The sequence below is a fragment of the Capra hircus genome, chromosome 5 (genome assembly GCF_001704415.2).
Source record: "Capra hircus breed San Clemente chromosome 5, ASM170441v1, whole genome shotgun sequence".
NCBI lineage: Eukaryota > Metazoa > Chordata > Mammalia > Artiodactyla > Bovidae > Capra > Capra hircus.
Window position 1 is genome coordinate 43,014,876 of NC_030812.1, and position 19,608 is coordinate 43,034,483.

The 19,608-nt window shown below is 42.6% G+C and overlaps 1 protein-coding gene across 1 annotated transcript in view; it reads right to left on the reverse strand.

The window, feature by feature from the left end:
- MYRFL (myelin regulatory factor-like) overlaps positions 1 to 19,608 on the reverse strand; it is a 92,969-nt gene that overhangs the window by 25,280 nt on the left and 48,081 nt on the right. Inside the window, exons 12-15 of the mRNA XM_018049033.1 lie at positions 18,765 to 18,873; positions 17,205 to 17,314; positions 839 to 1,002; positions 138 to 201 (exon numbers count right to left, since the gene is read on the reverse strand). Coding sequence (XP_017904522.1) covers positions 138 to 201; positions 839 to 1,002; positions 17,205 to 17,314; positions 18,765 to 18,873 — 447 coding nt within the window. The remainder of the gene's footprint in view (positions 1 to 137; positions 202 to 838; positions 1,003 to 17,204; positions 17,315 to 18,764; positions 18,874 to 19,608) is intronic.

Consider the following 19,608-nt stretch of genomic DNA (forward strand, 5'->3'; position numbering starts at 1 on the left):
ATGACTTTGTGCATAAGGATACATACTAGAGAACCCATCAACAAATAAACGATGAAAAAAATTCTTGATTAATTTTCATAAACTCCATTTTAGTAGAAAATATCATCTCTGTTCATTATAAATATAAGTCTATTTACCTTGCTGGTTTTTTTGGAAATGGTCCTTTTTGGAGAAGATGCACTAAGAGCTCTGCTAAATTTGCTTTAAAAAGAGAAAGAGAAAATTAATTACAAATCAAATGCCTCTCTGGGAGTTATATGACAAAGGCCCAGGCTGTCACTAGCACAGTGGTATGGCTCATTTTTGTAATACAGTGGTAATTTTAAAAAGGAAAGTCAAGGCAACTGAGAGTTCTTTTTGCGTAAAAGAACTTTAGTAAATATAAGTAAATGCATTAAAATGTACATTTCCCCTTTTCTCAAAACTATACCCCAGAAAATATGCACTTACCTCCTTAAGTAACAAGAAATTGAATAATTTTTGTCCCTGAGGATCAAACATGGTTTTCTAAATTTAGAAATGGTCCCCTTTCCTTGTTAAAAAGAGAGAGGGTCTGTTTGTTAAAATGTAGCACATCCTATAATCACCACTCTTAAACAGATCCATTATATTTTGTTTCATCTTAAAAGCAGCAACAGAAAAAATAAGAAAATTATCACATAAAATAATTGTGTTTCAAAACATTCATTCTAAAAGAAGAATAGAGACTTAATTAAAACAAAGTAATGGTTGCTGCTTGGTAGACAAACCATTCAGATTGTTATAGAAAGGTCTTTCTAGTTATAGAAAGACCCTCATTTTCCCTTTCTCCAAATTTCTGTGGCAGTCGTGGAGGTACCTGATTGAGCTCGCCTCACTGGCAGAAGACTTCCAACTACTGAGCCGCTTTAGCCTGGCCAGCCTTCTGTTCCATATTTCTAACTCTTCTATTCTTTCTTCAAGGTTGTTGGTTAATTTGCAAAGCTGCTTCACTGCACCCACATTTTCCATGAAGATCTGGTCCTAAAAATGAAAATAATTCAGAGCAGATAAGTTTACAGTTTGAGACCACTAGACAAGTGTCCACAGCCAATCTAAAAACAGTGCAACACTCCACTGAAACTGGTTATACACACACACACACCACACACATACAACCTCAAGTTCATTCAAGACAAATCTGGAGGCTTGAAACTGAAAGTGATCTTGCTAAACTTCTGGTTGTGCAGTAAAACTGCTTATGTTCAATTTGCAATAAAATGGAAATATATCCTTGCAATCTAACAGAGAGAACAGAGCTGAAGGACATTGTCAAGTTTTGAATCCAAAGATTTATTTTCAATGGCCATTATGCTCTGTTTAAAACTCATAAAAAGAAAGTTAGAACAGGCTTCTGAATGTTGATTTGTGTGTGCATCACTAAATCATCATAAGGAATGACTCCAGTTTTCCCTGGTAAAATGTACATCAAATTGCTCAGGTGAAGGGGCTGTTCTCTGAGCTCTGCCACCTGCTAGATGTGAGGCCCCAGTTAAATAGAACAACTGCTCTGAGCTTCAGTTTCTTCATTTATAAGTGAGAGAACAATTCTTGAGGTGTTAATTCTGTCTTGCTATTACATGCAATTTATATTTTAGCTTAAACACAATTTTTAAAATAACAGTTAATTCTTCCTAATCAGAGAAAGTTATTGACATGTCAGAAAGAGCAAGAAAGGAGAGACCAACCAAAACTATGGGGTCCCAGACATGCCCTTCCCTGTCCACACACTTCAGCCATCATAGGAACATGTGTGTCTATCCTGCGTGTGCATGCTCAGTGACTAAGTCGTGTTTGTCTCTTTGTGACCCCATGGACTATAGCCCACCAGGCTCCTCTGTCCATGGGATTTCCCAGGCAAGAATACTGGGGTGAGTTGCCATTTCCTTCCCCCAGGGATCTTCCCAACCCAGAGATTGAACCCATATCTCTTGTATCTCTTGTATTGGCAGGAAGATTCTTTACCACTAAGACACCTGGGAAGTCCCATAATTAACAATGCTGCTGCTGCTGCTAAGTCACTTCAGTCGTGTCAGACTCTGTGCGACCCCATAGACGGTGGCCCAGGAGGCTCCCCCGTCCCTGGGATTCTCCAGGCAAGAACACTGGAGTGGGTGGCCATTTCCTTCTCCAATGCATGAAAGTGTAAAGTGAAAGTGAAGTCACTCAGTCGTGTCCGACTCTTAGCGACCCCATGGACTGCAGCCCACCAGGCTCCTCTGTCCATGGGATTTTCCAGGCAAGAGTACTGGAGTGGGCGGCCAGTGCCTTCTCCATAATTAACAATACTATATCATATACTTGAAAGTTGATAAGAGAGTAAATCTTAAATGTTCTCACTATACATACACACAAATGTAATTATATGAGGTGATGGGTTTGTTGATAAACCTTATTATGGCAATCATTTTGCAATATAAGTGTCTATCAAATCATCATGTCGTATACCTTAAACTGACATAGTGCTGTGTGTCAATTATATCTCAACAAAGCTACAAAAATTCAGTTGTGAGGGAGGATAGTTTATTTAACTAAAACAAGATTGGAGATGAATTGATAACTGTGGAATCTGAGTGAAGTATATAAATTTTATTACTGTATATAAAGTATATAAATTTTATTACTCTTCTCTCTCATTTTGTATGTTTGAAATTTTTCACTAAAAAAAAAGGTTTAAAAATAAATACATCACAAAATAATAACAATTTAAAAAAAAATCTCCTGACAAAGGCTCTTCTAAATTTTCTAATTCTGGTACAGATTTTCCTTTACTTCTAAATTTGTTTTATGAAAACAACTCAGAAATCACGAAGATAGGAATGACATTCTATGGTTCTAAACCATAATAAATGTCATATTACAATTTACTGTAATGAGTAGAAAGCCTTAGAGTAGAATTATAACTGTATTATTTAGAGTGGGTCACAAGGTCATATGATGTCCACTTAGCAGTCCAACACAGGCTCCCAAGCATCATCTCTGACTCTCTCCCCCAGAGGGAAATCCATCACACAGTTCATCATCCAAAATCTCCTGAATCTACCTACTTCTCTCCATCCTCACTGGAATTACTATTTATCATAATATTTAAAAAAAAAATTTCTTGGCAACTGGCTTCATTTTTTCTCCTTAAAAAAAAAAAAAGCTTGCTTGATATATTAATTTGTGATTTAGTTCACACTAAAACAGACTGTGGAAAATGATGTTGATGTCCTCTCTAAACCACAGTCAGTTTTTTCTGCCATGCTTCCCCACAGGACTTTTTATGCTGCCTCACGACACATGAGCGATGGCTGCATTTGTTTGGTCACATGTCAATAATGAGGAAAAGCCAGCTCTGATTTCTCCAACTCAAATTTGCCAGCACCGTGCATCTTCCATGTAGATCCAATGGGCAAGAAGATAATTCATGTGTTTTCCTATTTAAGAGGAAACAGAGCTGGAGAGGGGATTTACTACTGCCTTTCGATAGTAATGATGGCTTTGACTTTATGGGCCCAAAGGCAGATTACCAAAAAAAATAAATTTCTAGGACATGTCATGGGGATTGACTCTTATTAGAAGACTTCTGACTTATCCTCTATCACCATAGTGAAGTCAGTACAAATGTATTATTCAAAAACATTACATTTTTAATCAAAAACGTAATCTAGAATTTTCTGAAAATGACCTTTTCTATGCAAGTGGTAAGGTCTCCATGAGTTCAATTTAACTATGAATGTGCACCTAGATGGCTGAGGAACTTTTTCTAAGTATCCAACTTGCATGTAGAGGTTCATATTCATTAGGACTGAGAAGTGCATAGGGTTGGGAAATTTTGAAAAGCTTCCCCATCTGATGCCCACTGTTGGTTAAGAACTATTTTGTAACTGAATCTAATTTAATTACTCAACTCTGTCCGGTTATTAGTGATCATTTCAAATGAAACCCACTACCTCAGCTGAAATGTAGCTTTACAATCGTGATGTAAAAATGATGAAAATTAATATGTACATTATTATGTATGAGGTAGATGGTTGGTGAGACCTTACTGAATAGCGTGCGTGAGTGCATAGTTGCTCAGCCATGTCTGACCCTTTGTGACCCCATGGACTGTAGCCCGCCAGGCTCCCCTGTCCATGGGATTCTCCAGATAAGAATACTGGGGTGGGTTGCCATGCCCTCTTCCAGGGGATCTTCCCAACCCAGGGATCAAACCCATGTCTCATATGTCTCCTGACTAGCACCACCTAGGAAGCCCATTGTATAGTACAGGAGAAAGAAAGAAGGTACAATCTGTTTATAGGACATTTATTAAGTCAATCTTTAAAATGCATACCAATATACATTAGGTGCAGAAAAATACCGTTTGATTCCACTTATAGGAGACACCTAGAATAGTCAAATTCATAGGATCAGAAAGTACACTGATAGATGCCAGGGGCTGGGTTGCATGGGGGAGGGAGGATGGGGAGTTAGTGTTTAATGGAGATAGTTTCAAATGAGGAACGTGAAAAATTCAGGAGATGGATAATGGTGAGAGGTGAATATACTTCATGTCATTGAACTATGCATTTGTGAAGTTGCTCAGTCATGTCCTACTCTTTGCAACCCCGTGGACTGTAGCCTATCAGGCTCCTCTATCCGTGAGATTTTCCACGCAAGAGTACTGGAGTGGGTTGCCATTTCCTTCTCAAGAGGATCTTCCCGACCCAGGAATTGAACCATGTTACAGGCAGATGCTTTATCATCTGAACCACCAGGAAGGTAAATATGGTTAAAATAGATGTTTTATGTTATGTGACTTTTACCATAATTAAAAAAAAATTTTTTAATGATTAAACCAGATTGCCACCAAAAATTGCTCATAAGTCTGGGGGTAGGGGTAGTCTTTACCCAGCATTTAAAAGACTTGCTTTGGGGTAGGGGTATACATGGACAGTATGAGCATATTTTTTGGAAGGACACTCAGGGCAGTTTGGCAAGTGTGTGTGCACAGAAAAACAACAGGAAGAGTTTGTGAAACCAGAGACCTTGTTTAGCCTAGACGTGCCTCTGTCTCAGCCTTGCCTTTCACACAATCCCCTTCGCAGGCTGCGCTCTAATCATACCTAACTTTGTGCCCCTCATGGAACATATATCATGTATCCCCTGGCCTCTGACTGCTCCCTCTGCCTAGACCAGCTGTCATCCCTCTTCACCCACCTGCCTTTCACTTGGTGTCATGTTGACCAGTATTATAAACCCCTGGAGACAGGGCCTGCCTCTCGTCCACAGCAGGTTCTTCAGCACCGGGCATAAATGAATGAGCGTTTTTACAGCTGTGATTCAAGAAGCCCTGAAGCACTGAGACAACACAGCCTTGCTCTCTGGTGAAACTGAAGGGAGTGGCCAGACTTCCAGTCTGTTTCTTTACCTGAGGTTTCTCAGAGAAGCGAAGTCTATGTTCCAAATTCCCTTTCCATGTTAGGACATTCGAGTGAATTAAGCAAACCAACACTGGTGTCTGATACCCTCGGTGGGATAGGCCAGTGACTTGCTGGTCACCTGCCATGTGACTTCCACTCTGGTGGTACATATCCTCTCACCGCCTCCTCACCCGCTAGGAGACACTGCAGAATGCTCCCGGGTCCCTTGCAGGACTGACAGTAAATGAGCCCCACATGGTGGAGCAGCCAGGCAGCGGACTTGATTTCTCCTCTCTTTGGGAATCCCAGCTTGTCTCCTGTCTAAAAACTCTAAGGAAGGATAACTAAGCCTGATAGCAGAGAATGCTTTGAGAGGTTGGAACAGACTCTTATCGCTTTCCAGGGAGAGTCACAGACTTGAAAAATCTCTCCTTGTGGCATCTGATGTTGCATAGACTGATGTTTTTATAATAAAATCATGGGAATAAAGCTGCCTATAATTGAGTATTATGAAAATGATTGTCCAAGGGAGAAGAACTGTCTTCTAGCCAATGGGTGTGCCTGGCAATTGTTTAGGCTTTGGATAAACTCAGCTTTAGATCTTTGTCCAAGAGTTTATTTGTGGACAGCTCACCAAGCTTTGATGTGGATTAAAAAAAAAAAAAAAAAAAACTAGAATCCCCAAACCAGAAAAGCAGGCTCTGAGATGATGTGGGAGCTCAGACTTCAGCTCAGTTTCTAGCAGGTCCCTGGAGGCGAGGTTTCCCTCTTCCCGGGCAGTTTTCTCTTGCAAACAGGGCAACTCGTGGGCTCACTCCTCTGGGTGTTGTGTTTTCACCTCTGCTTTACGTGGGAGGAGCACAAGTTCATAAAACTGTTTACTATTATGTGTTTTATTGTTGCCCTTTGTTTGTTTGCTTTAGAATTCTTGCTTAATTTTCATTATCTCTGTTTCAATATAATTTTCTGTGGAAGGGCTTGAGTCCTTTGACTGAGATAAGTTTCCAGTTGAACAAACACATGGCACAGTTTGTTGCAGTTCTTTGATTTCTTGTCTTCCCTGGGTGGCCAATGAGCTCCTTTTGTGGGCAGCGTCTTATGACTCCTCAGGGCCAACGCATGGCACATGCAGTTCAATAGCCAATTAATGGACAGAATCAATAGTTCTTTTTCAAGGACCTGGGATGTCTTGAGTGTGTGTGCTCACTCAGTCATATCTCATTCTTTGTGACCCCAAGGACTGCAGCCTGCCAGGCTCCTTTGTCCATGGAATTTTTCAGGCAAGAATACTGGAGTGGGTTGCCATTTCCTTCTCCAAGGGATCTTCCTGATCCAGAGATGGAACCTGTGTGTCTCTTGAGTCTCCTGCACTGGCAGGTGGGTTCTTTATCACTATGCCACCTGGGAAGACTGTCTTAAGTACAGGGAAAAAACAAAGTAAGCTAAGGTAGACAGGATCTTTACCTTCACAGACCATGTTTTCTAGTGGGGAGATTAGCCAAGAACAAGTAAACCAGAAGTAAATAATATAGTTTTAAGTTGTGATTAGCACTAGGGAGGAAGCCATTGAAACAAAAAATAATTGTTCCTCTCTTAAGCCATTGGTATAGATTTGGCCTATTTTATTTAAGAGAGCAACGATGGGAAACAAACACTTAAATAACAGCATCAAGTAGAAAAGTATATTCTTGCCCTGAAAAAGAAAGGTAATCCAATGGAAAACTGGGCCAGGCAATTCACATAAGGAGAAACCTAAATAGCTAATATAAGAAAGAGATGTACAACTTTATCACTCATCAGAAAAACACAAATTAAAACAGTAAGAAACCACTTTACCCACATTAGAAGTGAAAAAAATAGAAAGTCTGAAAATGTCAAGTATTGATGAGGACACAGAGAAGCAGTCAGCCTCATGTACTGCTGTTATGAGTTGGAGCTGACTAACACTCTGGCAGCATTTTGTAGAATTAAGGCTGTGTATATCCTATACCACTTCCGGAATGCATGCCAGAGAAAACCGCCCACATATTCACAAGGAGGCTTGTGTGAGAACATTCATTGCTGCATAGCTGTGGTCAACAGAGTTGGAAGAGTCCATCACTGGAAGAGAACATAAGGATACAAGCCAAGGCATTTCATGCATCAGAGTAAGAGCAGATGTATATAATTCAAAGAAATTTAAAACACATTCATGGAACACTAATAATATTCCAGACAGCCTGACTATCCAAGGATATATATGAAACACATGAGCATGGCTGCCATTGTTGTTGGGGGTTGCATGGAACAGGAGGATGCGGAGAAGAAAAAATGTAAGAAAGAAAAAGAGAAGCACAAGGAGGAAGGTAGTACCTGCACTCTAAAGTTCCAGAGATAAAGACAAAGAGGAAAATCTACTAGAGAAAAAACAAAGAAAAGAAACAGATTTTACATCTTGAGAGATACCACTCTGAGTCCAAGGTTTCTTTACCTACTCTCCAGTGCTCTTAACTCAGTTTGTCGTTTGAAGGCAGAGTGATGGACTCTACGTGGTTGAAAGTGAGCTCAGCAATCTAAGAGCTTCATGGATGAAGGCTAAGCAAACTGAACTATATCTACAGGGAAGAAGCTGTTCTGACCTAGCGGCCAGACTTTACAGGTAAAGAAAAGCCAGGACTCCTCAGAAAGGGACTGGAGGATCCTTAAAGACTTTATTTTTTAAGAAACTGCTGCTGCTGCTAAGTCGCTTCAGTCATGTCCGACTCTGGGCGATCCCATAGACTATTCAAAAATATTCTCTTTGAAACTTTTGGCAAAGGTCCGTGTAGTCAAAGCTATGGTTTTTCCAGAAGTCATGTAGGGATGTGAAAGCTGGACAAGAAAAAAGGCTGAGCAACAAAGACTTGATGTCTTCAAACTGTGGGGCTGGAAAACATTCTTGAGAGTCTCTGGGACAGCAAGGAGATCAAACCAGTAGATCCTAAGGGAAATCAACCCCAAATATTCACTGGAAGGGCTGATGCTGAAGCTGAAGCTCCAATACTTTGGCCACCTGATGCCACTGGAAAAGACTCAGATACTGGGAAATACTGAAGGTGGGAGAAGGGGAAGACAAAGAACGAGATGGCTGGATGGCATCACCAACTCAATGGACAAGAGTCTGAGCAAACTCCAGGAGATAGTGAAGGACAGGGAAGCCTGGTGTGCTGCAGTCCATGGGGTTGCGAAGAGTCGGACACAACTGAGTGACTGAACCACCACCACCACTTTGGTAAATAAAATGTGAAATTCCAGGTATTGAATTAGTAAAGGCATGAATAAATGGGCTACCTGATCTTCAAAGCTTTGCCACCACCTGCTGACACAATATTTAAATTGCAGTTTTAGGTGTCTGGAACAGTGCTTCTTTTCCCAAAATTTTATTACAAAAGTTTTCAAGCATACAAAAAAAAATTCAAGCATGCATTAGAAAATTTTTAATTGCAGAGTAAATGCCCACATACCACCTCCCACTTTAATGTCATAATTAGCATATTGCTCTAATTCCTTTATCACACATCTGTCCATCCATCCATCCATCAACCCATCTTGTTGAAGTGCATGGAAAAAAATAAATGAGCAATTACTTTTTAAAGATATAGCTACAAAAAGAAACTTTCCAAGAAAACAATAAATGTCTTGTGTGTATGTGTCTGTGTGTGTTAGTCGCTCAGTTACGCCCGACTCTTTGCAACTCTGTGGACTATAGCCCATCAGGCTCCTCTGTCCATGGAATTCCCCAGGCAAGAATACTTGAATGGATAGCCATTCCATTATCCAGGGGATCTTCCCAACCCAGGGACTGAACCTGAGTCTCCTGCATTATAGGCAGATACTTTACTTTCTGAGCCATCAGGGAAGCTTAGTACATGGCATATTTCTCTCTAAAATTAAGAAACAAGAGAATTTTCTCCCTGCTCCCAGTGTAAAGAGCTCCTGGGAAAGATGATCTACATGGATTTCCCTAGTAGTCCAGTGGCTAAGACTCCATGCTCCCAGTGTAGGGGGCCTGGGTTTGATCCCTGGTCAGGGAACTAGATCCCACATGCTGCAACTAAGAGTTCACATGCCACTTCTAAAGATCCCACACACTACAACTAAGACCTGGTACAGCCAAATAAATAACTTTTTAAAGAAGATAATCAACAGACAAGTGGTCAGTGGTTAAAATATCCAGAGTTGGTTGCAAAAGCATATGAGCTTTAATCATTCGGCTTGGAGTCAAGTCAATCAGTGAGTGCAACAGGGTGTACTAACTTCTATGGGAAATATCACTGCAAGTAAGGACTGAATTCTATTCCTCTCTTGATGAGAAAAGAAGGGACTTAAACTAACTGCTGGGACGGGGCAGAGCAGAGGGGTGGCACTCCTTAGTACCACATTCCCAGATCTGATATCAAGGGAACCAGAAAGCTGGAATTTGTGTGAAGATCTCCTAATTTTATTTATTTGTTTATATTTTTGGCATGCAGGATCTTAGTTCCCTGACCAGGTATTGAACCCATGTCCCCTGCAGTGGGAGTTCTGAGTCCTAACCACTGGACTGCCAGGGAATTTCCATACTAATTTTTAAAAGCAAGCAATGAATTTGAAAATTTCTTAAACATGGTGAGGTAAAAAAGTATCTGCAGGCCAGACTTCACCACAGCCTTCCCATCTGTGACCTGTGACCATAACCTTTTCCTTATGAATTAATACCTTCACCCCTGTCTGCAGCTCCCCCTCAATCCCCTAATTGCTCGCTCACGTTCTATACTTTCAGTCACCTCCATATGTCTTCATCTGAAAGTTCAGCTGGCATCCCAAACTCGAAACTGAGCTCATCTTTTCCCCCAGAAAAACACCTCTCCTTCTGACTTCCTTATGTGAACAGAACCATGTCTCACTGTGATTCAAAAACTCATGCATTAATATAAGCAAAGTCTTATTGAGAACCCACAAGGTATCAGATACTGTTTTAAACAACACAGGATGGGGACTTCCCTTGCAGTCCAATGGCTAAGGATCCGCCTTCCAATGCAGGGGATGCAGGTTCGATGACTGGTGGGGATACCAAGATCCCACATACCATTGGGCAACTAAGCCTATGCACCGCAACTACTGATCTCACAACTACTGAGCCTGGGCACTCCAGAGCCTGTGCTCCACAGCAAGAGAAGCTCACACAGCACAGTGAAGACCTAGCACAGCCAGAAATAAAAAAATAACCTGAACATACCCACACACACAAACACGCACACGAGATCGAGGAGGCACATTCCTAACCTTGAGAAACTCTCAGTCCAGTGGAGGAGACGCTGAACAGAAAAAGAAGGATAACACAATGCGACAAATACTCTAGATGTCTATCCAAAGTGTGTAGACAGGAGCAACCCAGGCATCATGGAATTCATTAACTCAATCACCCAAGATCTCTCAAAATCCTAAACCCTGGGGTTAATGCCACATAGAAAGTATTGGAGATAGAGTGTGGAAAAATATAGAAAGATTTGCTCTCACACAACCACCCAGGGAGCTTGGCAAAGAACAAATAGGCAAATAAACGAGCTCATGTCAGATAGGGACAGAAGTCTCCAGGATGCTGGGAGCAAGTTTGCCGTGTATCCCGTGTTAGAGGCCCCGCTGAGGGGGAACACGAGGCCTGCGCCAGCTAGAGGGAGTGCCCTTTTCAAATCACTGCCAAGGCGCTCTACACCCTCACAGTGGCCCTGGATCTTAGAAACAAAGTGAAGTCAAGCACCGCAGACTCTTTTAGCCAAGGTGGTCAGGGAAGGTCTTGCTTTGCGATCCAAGTGATGAGATCATCTGAAGGGAGGGTCTTTAGGGCAGAGACCAGTCCACAGAACACCTCCCAGGCAGAAACAAAACTTGGAGTGTGAGGAGCAGAAAAAAGGCTGGTGGGGAGGAGCTGGGAACAAGACATGCGTGTGTGTGCAGATACATCAGATTCTGAAGGTCTCAGCTCATTCAGATGGTGTTTGGGGGCCGAGGGGTGTGAGTGTTAGGAAATGAGTTAGAAAGGGAAGATTCCATCCAGATTGTGGAGGGTTGTAGTCATAAGCCAGCGAAGATTCAACGATGGGAAAAGGGGATTATAGGATGAGATATTTGTTTTGTTTTTAAGGAAAATGATTCTCTTGGCATCTAGTAGGTCAGTTACAGGGTTGCTATGATAGCCAAGGAGAAAAATGGAGAGAATAAAGAAGGGAGCTGACATGCACGAGATAGTGCCAAAGTGAGAACAGCAGGACTGGGTGTCAGACAGATACTATGGATGAGAAAAAGGAAGGTTGGGGGCCCTTTATGATCCGCTTCCCCCCTTGGCCACACTGGGTCCCCACAACCCGCCAATGCCTCCCTTCCTCTGTCTCTCAGTCTCGTCACTTCCCTCCCATCTGAGAACCCCTGCCTAGTCTCCAGGGAGCCCCTCTCCTTCCTATGAACTGAGGTAACACTTCATCTATGCATTCCACAGATTCATTACATCTCATGTTTTAACTTGGAGCTTTTTTTCTTGTACCTGGCACATCACCCTGCTTAGACTGACAGCTACTTGAAGGCAGGAACCAAGTGTTGTTTTTCTTTGCCTGACTCAAGTAGACAATTCTTGCCACATTACAGTTGTAGGAAAAATAGAATCCAAGAGAAAAAGTGGCCACAAACTAAGTTATGGCAGGGTGGCTTCTAACATGCAGTCTTAAACACACACAAACAGATTATTCAAGAACCGGTGCTTCATAAGATGAACCTCATCTTTATATAGACTGCGTTGTGAATTCCTTTAAGGCAGCTGTTACATTTATTATGGACATTTTTATTATACCACGTATACCTAATAACAAAGCTCAAGAAATGGAACCAGTTGTTCCCAAAGAATCATGCAAGCCAAAAGGCAGAGCCCCAGTAGGCTAGCTCAGGAGACTATGGTGTCCACGCTAAGGCTCCCTTGCTCTCAGTATGAATCCCGAATCCTCTTACCCCATCTGCCATGCCTGAGCTTTCACTGAGCCACCCAAAACATGAGAAATTTGGAGAAGCAGCACATCACCCCAGGAGAGGTTTATCTCACAAGGTCATCTCTCCTGTTGAGAAGAGAAAGGGTACTTCCCTGGCCATCTAGGGGTTAAGATTCACCTTCCAATGCAAGGGATGTGAGTTTAATCCCTGTTTGGGAAGCTAACATCTCACATGCATCATGACCAAAAAAACAAAACATAAATAAAGCAAAATCAATGTTGCAACAAATTCAATAAAGGCTTTAAAAAATGGTCCACATTAAAAAAAAAAAATGTGAAACTCATATGTTAAACAAAAAAGAAAGGAAGAAGAGAAAGATGAGTGGCTTACATCAACTTTGGCTGACATCCCTAATCTCCAACTTTGGTTGGTTGGATGGACAATCTGTAAAGATCCAGAATTCTCTTTCCTACTTCAGCTTCAAGGTGCAAAGTCTAGGTGAAAATGATAAAGCAATCACGGAGCACAACATTTCAACATTTCCAGGTTCTAGTTTGCATTTTAGCTCCAGTGAGAATTTCTTTATAAAAGAGAAGAGCAATGGAGTGCAGAGGGAGAGACTTGTTATCTTAATTGGATCTCCACCTATTATTATAACACACAAAGCCCAGGAAATGCTATAGAAGGTCTTGAAAACAAACAGGCCTGGACAAAGCAAGAAAGGTTGCCATGGTGTGACATGAATAGGGAGGAGCCCAGGAAAGCAAGAGTCTGTCTGTACATCTTTCTCGTTGCACAGCTAAGAAAGAGCCTGGAGGTACTTCCCTGGCAGTCTAGTAGTTAAGACTTTGCCTTTCAGGGCAGGGGGTGTGGATTCGGTCTCTGGTCAGGGAACTAAGATCCCACATGCCTTGCAGCCAAAGAGCCAAAACATAAAACAGAAGCAACATTGTAACAAAATCAATAAAGACTTTGAAAATAGTCCACATAAAAAAAAAAAAAACAACTTTAGAAAAAAGAAAGAGTGTGGACAATAGGAATCACATACCCTATGCCTTTTTTTTTTTTTTCCACATGCATGCACATTTTATTTAATGCGATCTCATGGACTATAGCCCGCCAGGCTCCTCTGTCCGTGGGATCCTCCAGGCAAGAATACTGGAGTAGGTTGCCATCTCCTTCTCCAGGAGTTTTTGCATATGCATAGGCAATTTCACAAGAGAATGAAGACCTGAAAACATGACCGGAGCAACAAGCTAAACTTCTAAACTTGTTAGACAAAGAGACAATACATTCGTGAAGAAGCGACACGACAGAGAGATTTGGGTTAGGGATAGAACAAAGTGAAGAAGTACCTAGTTAAGGTTTAGTTAAACAAGGTTTATTTATGCAAAATTCTTTGCCCGCAATTCCAAAGGGCTTCCTTCCTCCTGGTACAGGTAGCTGCTGCTGCTGCTAAGTCGCCTCAGTCGTGTCTGACTCTGTGCAACCCCCGAGATGGCAGCCCACCAGGCTCCACCGTCCCTGGGATCCTCCAGGCAAGAACACTGGAGTGGGTGGCCATTTCCTTCTCCAGTGCATGAAAGTGAAAAGTGAAAGTGAAGTCGCTCAGTCGTGTCCGACTCCTAGCGACCCCATTGACTGCAGTCCACCAGGCTCCTCCATCCATGGGATTTTCCAGGCAAGAGTACTGGAGTGGGGTGCCATTGCCTTCTCCGGTACAGGGAGGGGACCTCTCATATCACCCTGTGCTACTCCACTACAAAAGATAATCTGGGATGAACTTATAATGTAGAAGAGGGATATTCCAGAGCTTTGAGGTTTAAACCAGCAATTCAAGTCTGTCCTCAGAAGTGAGTCAAAGAAGAAAGCCGGGCTTTAGAGTGTGGGGATGTTCATCTGCTCTTGGTGTCACTGATGCTGTAAATGACTGTGGCCTTGGTGGCGTTGCCATAGACCACATCACCACAAGGTCCTCTTCCTAAGAGAATCGTCCCTTTTCCTTTCTGGACTCTTGTCAGTTCTAATCATTTATAAACTCAGTGCCCCCTTGGCATGGATGGCTTTTCAGGTGATAAGTGAACCTGGTTGCTTGGAATAGGAATGCCACCCCCCCACCCACCTTCCTAGGATTCTGGGCTTGGTTTCCTAGCAATGAACTTGGGGTATAGCTTCCCCACGGGAAGTGGGGCATTGGCCCTCAGAACTGCTAATCTTCTTGACTGTCTCCATTCAACTCATCTGGGAATGGGAAACTACTAGGCCAGAGGGAGAACTATTAGGCTGGCCAAAATGTTCGTTCGGGTTTTTCCATACCATCTTACAAGAAAAACCCGAAGACATTTTTGCTGAACAGTGACAGGCCTAAGGTCCTCAGCAGGCGCTACCCACACAGGCAACATAGAAATCTCTATCCTGAATGTTCCAGGGAAGGACTGGAGACAGAAGTAAGACAGCTGCTACCAGACGAGACCCCGGGAGCCCCCACCTTGGCAGCCTGGTGACGTACCCCAGGACCCTGAGGCTGACAGCTGGGCTTCTGCTCTTTCTCTCACCCCAGGAAGCAAGAGTGTGAGGGTGACTTTATTCTACATGTACCTCTAAATATATTTTATGTTTTCATATATTTTTAATGGCTTCCCAGGTGGCTCAGTGGTAAAGAAACTGCCTGCCAGTGCAGGAGATGCAAGAGACGCGGGTTCGATCCCTGGGTCAGGAAGATCACCTGGAGGAGGAAAGGGCAATCTGCTCCAGTATTCTTGCCTGGAAAATTCCATACGATACCTCTGAATATATTTTATATTTTATTATATTTTATTATATATTTTATAACATTTTATTTTATATATAAAATAGTTTGTAAATTAAATAAATTAAGTAAGTTAAATACAAATTTTGGTGTTGTTTTTATTATTAAAAATATATTTCTGGGTAACTCCCTGCTGGTCCAGTGGTTGGGATTCGGTGCTCTCAGGGGCCCCAGGTTCGATCCCAGGTCGGGGAACTAAGAAGCCACAAGCCATGTAGCATGGCCAAAAATCTTTTTTTTAATTTCTTCAAATACATTTCTGATGATAACACCTCTCAAGTGAACCTACATCTGAGAGACTGCAGAATTTCTCCTATGGAGGATGTGGTCCTAAGAGGCAGGAAAGTCAAATTGAAAGTGAAATTGAAGTTGCTTAGTTGTGTCCAACTCTTTACCACCCCATGGGCTGTAGCCCGCCAGGCTCCTCTGTCCATGGGATCCTCCAGGTAAGAACAATGGAGTGGGTTGCCATTCCCTTCTCCAGGGAATCAGAGGCAGGAAGAAGTATTAATAACTCAACTTCTACTACTCGGCCCTTGCAGCCCAGTGAACAGGCCATCTGATGCTGTTATCTAAGAGATTGTTGTCTAAGAACTTGTAGGTAGAAGACTGAAAGGGCCTACCTGGCTACTCCAGATGTGTCTTGCTGACCGGCAGGACTGGCAAAATAGGTTTTACCTGGAGGCTGGTTAGAAATCCAGGATCTTGGGTCTCACCTTGTTCTGGCTGAACCAAAACCTGCATTTTAATAACGCCCCCACCAATGGCACCCCACTCTGGTACTCTTGCCTGGAAAATCCCATGGATGGAGGAGCCTCGTGGGCTACAGTCCATGGAGTCACTAAGAGTTGGACACGACTGAGCAACTTCACTTTCACTTTTCACTTTCATGCATTGGAGGAGGAAATGGCAACCCACTCCAGCGTTCTTGCCTGGAGAATCCCAGGGATAGGGGAGCCTGGTGGGCTGCCGTCTATGGGGTCGCACAGAGTCGGACACAACTGAAGCGACTTAGCAGCAGCAGCAGCAGCCACTGATTCACGCTCACTTTGAAGTTTTTGAAGCACTGCCCCGATGAGCTGACAAATTACAAATTAGTCTTCACTCAAACATCTCTTCTGACTACCGTGAAATCCCCATGTCAATCAGCCTTCCCTCTAGCACCAAATATTATAATGCGATGGAAAGCAAATCAGCCACAGAGTGAGTCTGCAAACCTTGTGAAAGATGCAGGATTTCACAGAATTAACAGATGTGATCTGGGAGAACCCCTCAAATCATAACCAAAGCATCAGCTCGTAAGGAAATGGCAGACTCCTTAACAAGCGAAGAGGAACTAATCTGCAAGGGTGGTGACTTTCCTTCACAAGAGAACGATTTGAAAAAAAGAGAGAGAATGATTTAAATATCAAAGAATTTCGACAGGCCCTTGGGAAAAAAAGATGAAGCTCATGAATATCTTTGTAAAAATGACCCACTTTATGATTGTGCTGTGAAAGTCAAACATACAGTTTTGTTGAAAACCTATGCTCAAAAAAAAAAAAAAATTCAACACTTCATTCAGTCTTCAATCATTCTAAGAGTAGCACATTGTGTTAATTATAACTTAAAGGATATCATGTGAGAGAAATGACACATTTGCAAGGTTTAGTCTCATTTTTCAAGACAAAGTCTAATCAAAACTGGCTGTCACTATTTCTCATGATGATGAAGGGCAGTCCGGGTGAGTGGACTTTCCCAGGCCCACTGCTCCTCGGACAAGATCCGTGGTCTCCAGTGTTGTGTGTGGTCTTTCCCCTTTTTCGCTAACGCGACTTCTTTTTTGGTCCCTATGACCAGTGTGAGACAATTAATACTTGCTTACTCTACAGCTCAGTGAAGAATTCTTTTTACTGTCCCATTTCCTGGTTGGATATTCAGGGCACAGTGAATATCGAACATGGAATAATCTGGCCACAGAAGGGGGTTCACTTGTGGGGTTCAAGTCCTAGGGGAGCTATCTGTTCAGGGGTTACCTTATCCACCATGAGGAAGTTCTCCAACGTCTCTCCGTTTTCACAGGTGACATCGCCGACCTCCCTCACAGCTCTGGGCAGGATCTCTCGCACCTCCTGGGCGATCATTCCTAGACACAAACACTCCATCAGGTTTCGTCAGGAAAAGACCTTTCCCCGAATGGGAATGGTGAACAGGATGTCTTTGCAAATAGATACTTATCCCTCCTCAGTGTTGGCTTTGATCTACAAGGCATTTGAAGCAAAAGAGGAATTGGGATCCCAGAACCACTCTAAGATTAAAATATGTATACCTATGACTGACTCATGTTGATGTTTGGCAGAAACCAATGCAATTTCGTAAAGCATTCATCCTTCAATTAAAAAATAAATGAATTTTTTTAAAAGTGGGAGTGTTGTTTTCTCCACTCTTTCTTGAGACTCTGAGCCCAAAGTTGGAAAGGATAAGTGCCTTAAAATCCCTGTGAAAGAGACACATGTACCCCAATGTTCATCGCAGCACTGTTTATAATAGCCAGGACATGGAAACAACCTAGATGTCCATCAGCAGATGAATGGATAAGAAAGCTGTGGTACATATACACAATGGAGTATTACTCAGCCGTTAAAAAGAATTCATTTGAATCAGTTCTGATGAGATGGATGAAACTGGAGCCAATTATACAGAGTGAAGTAAGCCAGAAAGAAAAACACCAATACAGTATACTAACACATATATATGGAATTTAGGAAGATGGCAATGACGACCCTGTATGCAAGACAGGAAAAAAGACACAGATGTGTATAACGGACTTTTGGACTCAGAGGGAGAGGGAGAGGGTGGGATGATTTGGGAGAATGGGAATTCTAACATGTATACTGTCATGTAAGAATTGAATCGCCAGTCCATGTCTGATGTAGGGTGCAGCATGCTTGGGGCTGGTGCATGGAGATGACCCAGAGAGATGTTGTGGGGAGGGAGGTGGGAGGGGGGTTCATGTTTGGGAACGCATGTAAGAATTAAAGATTTTAAAATTTAAAAAATAAAAAATAAAAATAAAAAATAAATAAATAAATAAAAAAAATTCCTGTGCATAGACGTAAGGCTGGAGCTTAATTTTCTCTCTTTTTCTGCAGGCGGACTCTGATCCCTAAATGGTCCTTGTTTCTTTAGAATTCCTGGTCTGGAGTATAGACACCACTCTGCCTTTCCTCTGACTGGACCACCAGCCTGACCACCTTCCCCCCTCTACCCAGAGGCTGTCCAGGGCTGTTTGTTCTGCTGTTTGCCCCTTAGCCCTCATCCCATGAGCAAGAGGACTCTGGGGAAGAGAAACAACGCATTCAGAATCGTCCACCAGTACCTTGGGGTGCAGGAGTTGGGGCTGGGGGGTTGTTGAGTAAAGATGACACAGCAATTTCTTTAACCTGCCCTGTTCTGGTGATTATAGCTTTCACAGGGGACATGTTAGAACGACAGGATGCTGTCAAGAGCTATGGGCATACAGCCTCTAGATGAAGTGGGAATTAAAACGTGAATAGTCAAGCACATAAAATCAAGAAGCGAGTTTGTGTGTGTACCTGTCTGATGGGCAGCGTTTATTCCCATTGCAGACGCAAATTCAGGCTTGTAGTCATATTCGACAATCCTCATTTGGGCTATTCTTCTCAGCTGTTCGTTTGTGTCAACCTAATGGAATTAAAGAGCAGATTTCACGCACGTAGATGTTTGTTATTCAAATTAACACTCAGGTGACCCAGAGAGACAAAGAATGTTGGCAGTGGGACTGTCCTTTCCTTTTGCCCAAACTATTTTAAGAGAAATTTATGTTTTTCTCCTCCAAGAAGCGAAAGTTTCAAAATTCATGTCAGTGACCTCCATCCACTGGTTTATAAAATGAGCCAGAATTAAATGGCTAAATTACAGGGGAAAACATTTTTAAAGACATAAAGGACCTCCCTGGTGGCTCACTGGTGAAGATTCCGCCTGCCAGTGCAGGGGACACGGGTTCGAGTCCTCATGGGGAGGAACAGCTGAGCTCCTGCACCACCACGACTGAGCCCACGCTCTAGATCCCACCGCAACTACTGAGCCCAGGTGCTGCAGCTGCTGAAACGCGAGTGCCCTAGAGTCTGTGCTTCCACGAGAGAAGCCACCGCAATAAGCAGTCCACACACTGCAGCTAGAGAGCAGCCCCTGCTCGCAGAAACCAGAGGCAAATCCCATGCAGCAGAGAAGAGCCAGCAAAGCCGAAGACAAATAAGACAAATGAAAGTTAAATAAGTCACAGGGCAAAAGGTCCTTCATTCACTACTCTGGCCTCACCTCTCTCTGCTAAGAGTTAAACCATCTTTTTGAGAATGGAGCTGGCCGACCTTAGAGAGAAACAAGTGCTGTCCAAAATGGCAAGGTATCATTTCCAAA